This window comes from Adiantum capillus-veneris, chromosome 9 (genome assembly GCF_014529385.1).
Source record: "Adiantum capillus-veneris isolate H3 chromosome 9, ASM1452938v2, whole genome shotgun sequence".
In the NCBI taxonomy this organism is placed as follows: Eukaryota; Viridiplantae; Streptophyta; class Polypodiopsida; order Polypodiales; family Pteridaceae; genus Adiantum; species Adiantum capillus-veneris.
In genome coordinates, this window is record NC_140939.1 from 84,940,600 (window position 1) to 84,943,371 (window position 2,772).

The 2,772-nt window shown below is 38.7% G+C and overlaps 1 protein-coding gene across 1 annotated transcript; it reads left to right on the top strand.

The window, feature by feature from the left end:
- The first annotated feature begins 264 nt into the window (after window positions 1-264).
- Window positions 265-684, top strand: LOC147450748 (uncharacterized). Its single transcript, XM_086520516.1, has one exon. It carries the CDS (start codon window positions 265-267, stop codon window positions 682-684), a length of 420 nt encoding a protein of 139 aa, XP_086376642.1.
- Window positions 685-2,772: the final 2,088 nt, after the last annotated feature.

Here is a 2,772-nt window from a genome sequence, read left to right on the forward strand (position 1 = left end):
GTTGCTGAAGGATATGCATTGAGATATTTTCATAACATTCTTGGTACATTTGGGCAAAATTTAACTAAATATCCTAGAATTCCAATTCTTGATGAGCACTTTGTGACATGTGATGAAAACAAATTGCTTTTCCAAGAACAATGCTTTCATACAACACAAGAGATATCTATGTCACATGCAATGGAGTGGACTCTAAATAAAGATCAAAGGATTTCTTTTGAGATTGTTTTGCATCAATTGAGTGTTGATGGTGGGGATACCTAGATGGGCCTGCAAGGACTAGAAAAACTTATTTGTACAACTATTATTTGTCACATGTACGTGGAGAAGGAGGATGTGCATTGGCCACAGGGCCTTCTGGGATCTCAGCTACTATGGAATGGACGCACCACACAATCGAAGTTCAAGATACCCTTGGAGGTCAATAGTTGTAGCACATGCAATATCCATGTTCAGGGTCAGCTTGTTAAATTTCTTAGACTATGCAAGTTGATTGTGTGGGATGAAGCACCTATGATGCATCAATACGACTTTGAGGCTTTGGATAGGTCTTTGCAAGATATCATGTGCTCAAGAAGTCCATTTGGTGGAAAAGTGTTGCTTCTTGGGGGACATTTAAGACAAAATTTACGAGTGGTGTTCAAGCAAGCACGTGCCGACATTGTTGATGCTACACTTTACTGATCACACTTATGGAATCATATGAAGAGCCTTAAAATTGACACATAACATGCGCGTGGAAGATGGTGATATTGCAAATTTTGCCTATAGAGAATGGCTTATGGATGTAGGAAATGGGGCTTTGACAAGTGGTGATGAACAGAAGATGGTGATTCCCATCACATAGTGCTTTCTTTGTCTTCGTTAGATGTATTGATAGGTTGCATTTATTCAGAATTGGATCAAGATGTGGGCCATGTAGAATACTTCAAAGAGCAAGCCATCCTTGATCCAAATAACTCAAATGTTGATATTCTCAATGCTAAGGCCTTGTACACAATGAAAGGTAATGTTGTGCAATACTTTAGTGCTGACTCTGTTGTGAAAAATTCAATGCAATATTCATCCTTATACTTTGTGGAGTTTTTAAATGGGCTAAACATGGGTGGTGGATTTCTAACACATTGCTTGGAGTTAAATATGAATGCCCCAAAAACTCTACTATGAAACCTTGACCCAAGTCGAGGTCTATGCAATGGGACATGCTTGGTGTGCAAGGATTTCATGCTAGAATTTTGGAGGTGAAAGTTATTAGAGGTACACGGGTTGGGACCAGGGTTTTCTGCAATTCTGGAACGGATTTGCCATTTGTTCTTGCTGAAGACAATTTCGAGTTAGATTTGCTTTTTGTATGACGATAAATAAGTCACAGGGCCAAAGCATTGCCATGCTGGGCCTATACTTGGTGACACCGATCTTTACTCATGGACAATTATACGTTGCTTTGTCATGCGTATGTTCAGTTGGTGCTAGAGTGAAGATTCTCCTACGTGACTTTGATGTGAACAAAACATCTGCACTAACAACAAACATTGTAATGGAAATGGCCTATGAACTTTGAGAATAGCGAAATTAAGAGAATTAGGGTGAGAATTTTTGTGAGATTACTTTAAGAACATAGAGGGTGAACTTAATTGATGGTAGCAACATGAACATAGTACTTAATTAACTTGGCATGAACAATACTTTTGCAAGAGATAGAGTATTAGAGAACATGACAATAGTTGAGGACCAGATTTACTTGGAGTCGCGGTCCCCCCTTCAAAAGGTGTTTGTATTATAAGTTCTCCCATCAAGAGAGACTTGTTACAATACAATATTTGTGTTCCTTGTGACCTTGGTGATGCTATGAAGATGGAAAGCTTCATGCATCACGAGCATAACACAAACTTTGGAAAAATCATTAACTATCCCATGCCTCAATCTCAAGGCCTCAAGCACCTTCGAAGGTGGAGAAAGCTAGCGGGGAATGAGGGTAGGGAAGAGGAAGAAGAATCATCCATACGAGAAGTAAATAGTTTATCACTTATCATCACTCTTCTTGCTTAACATAGCATAATAGCATATTAATGAAGATGCAGAAGATGGCAAGCTTAAGCATTGAAGCATGGCTCTTGGTTGGATTTTCATTTCATAGCCAAGTGTGTTGGTGTAGGCTCTCCACTTCTCAACAAGTTTGGAGAAGGAGATGGAGCTCTTGAACTTTGCACTCCACACAATAAGAGAATGTGTGTGTGTGTGGGTGTGTGGGAGAGTATACCCCCCTCTTACGCTTGGTCCACACCTCTCTCTCTCTAGTAGTATTTAACTATATCATTTGGGACATGTGTCCTCTTTTTCCTCTTTGAGAGAAAGAACTTATTTATTTATCTTTATGCATCTAAATTCTCATTGGAGCCCTTTAAAGCCTATCCAATAGGATTCAAGTATGTACAATTTCATTGTACGTATACTCTATAAGAGGTAGGTACTTCTCTCATTGAGAACGTTGATCTACTTCCATGACACAAGCTTTTAGTAGATTCAAGAATCGTTAGATTAGTTATTTCACTTTGGTCATCCGTTTGTGGGTGATATGCCAAAAGAGAAATTTAATCTACTTCCTAGATTCTGAAAGAGACTCTTCTAGAAATTACTGGTCATTCTAGGATCTTTGTCCGACATTATGGATTTTGGCAAGCCATGATACTTGAAAATTTGAGATTTAAAGAGGGTTTCCGTTTGATGTGCCTTAATAGTATTTTTGAGAAGAATAGAGTGCATCTTCTTGCT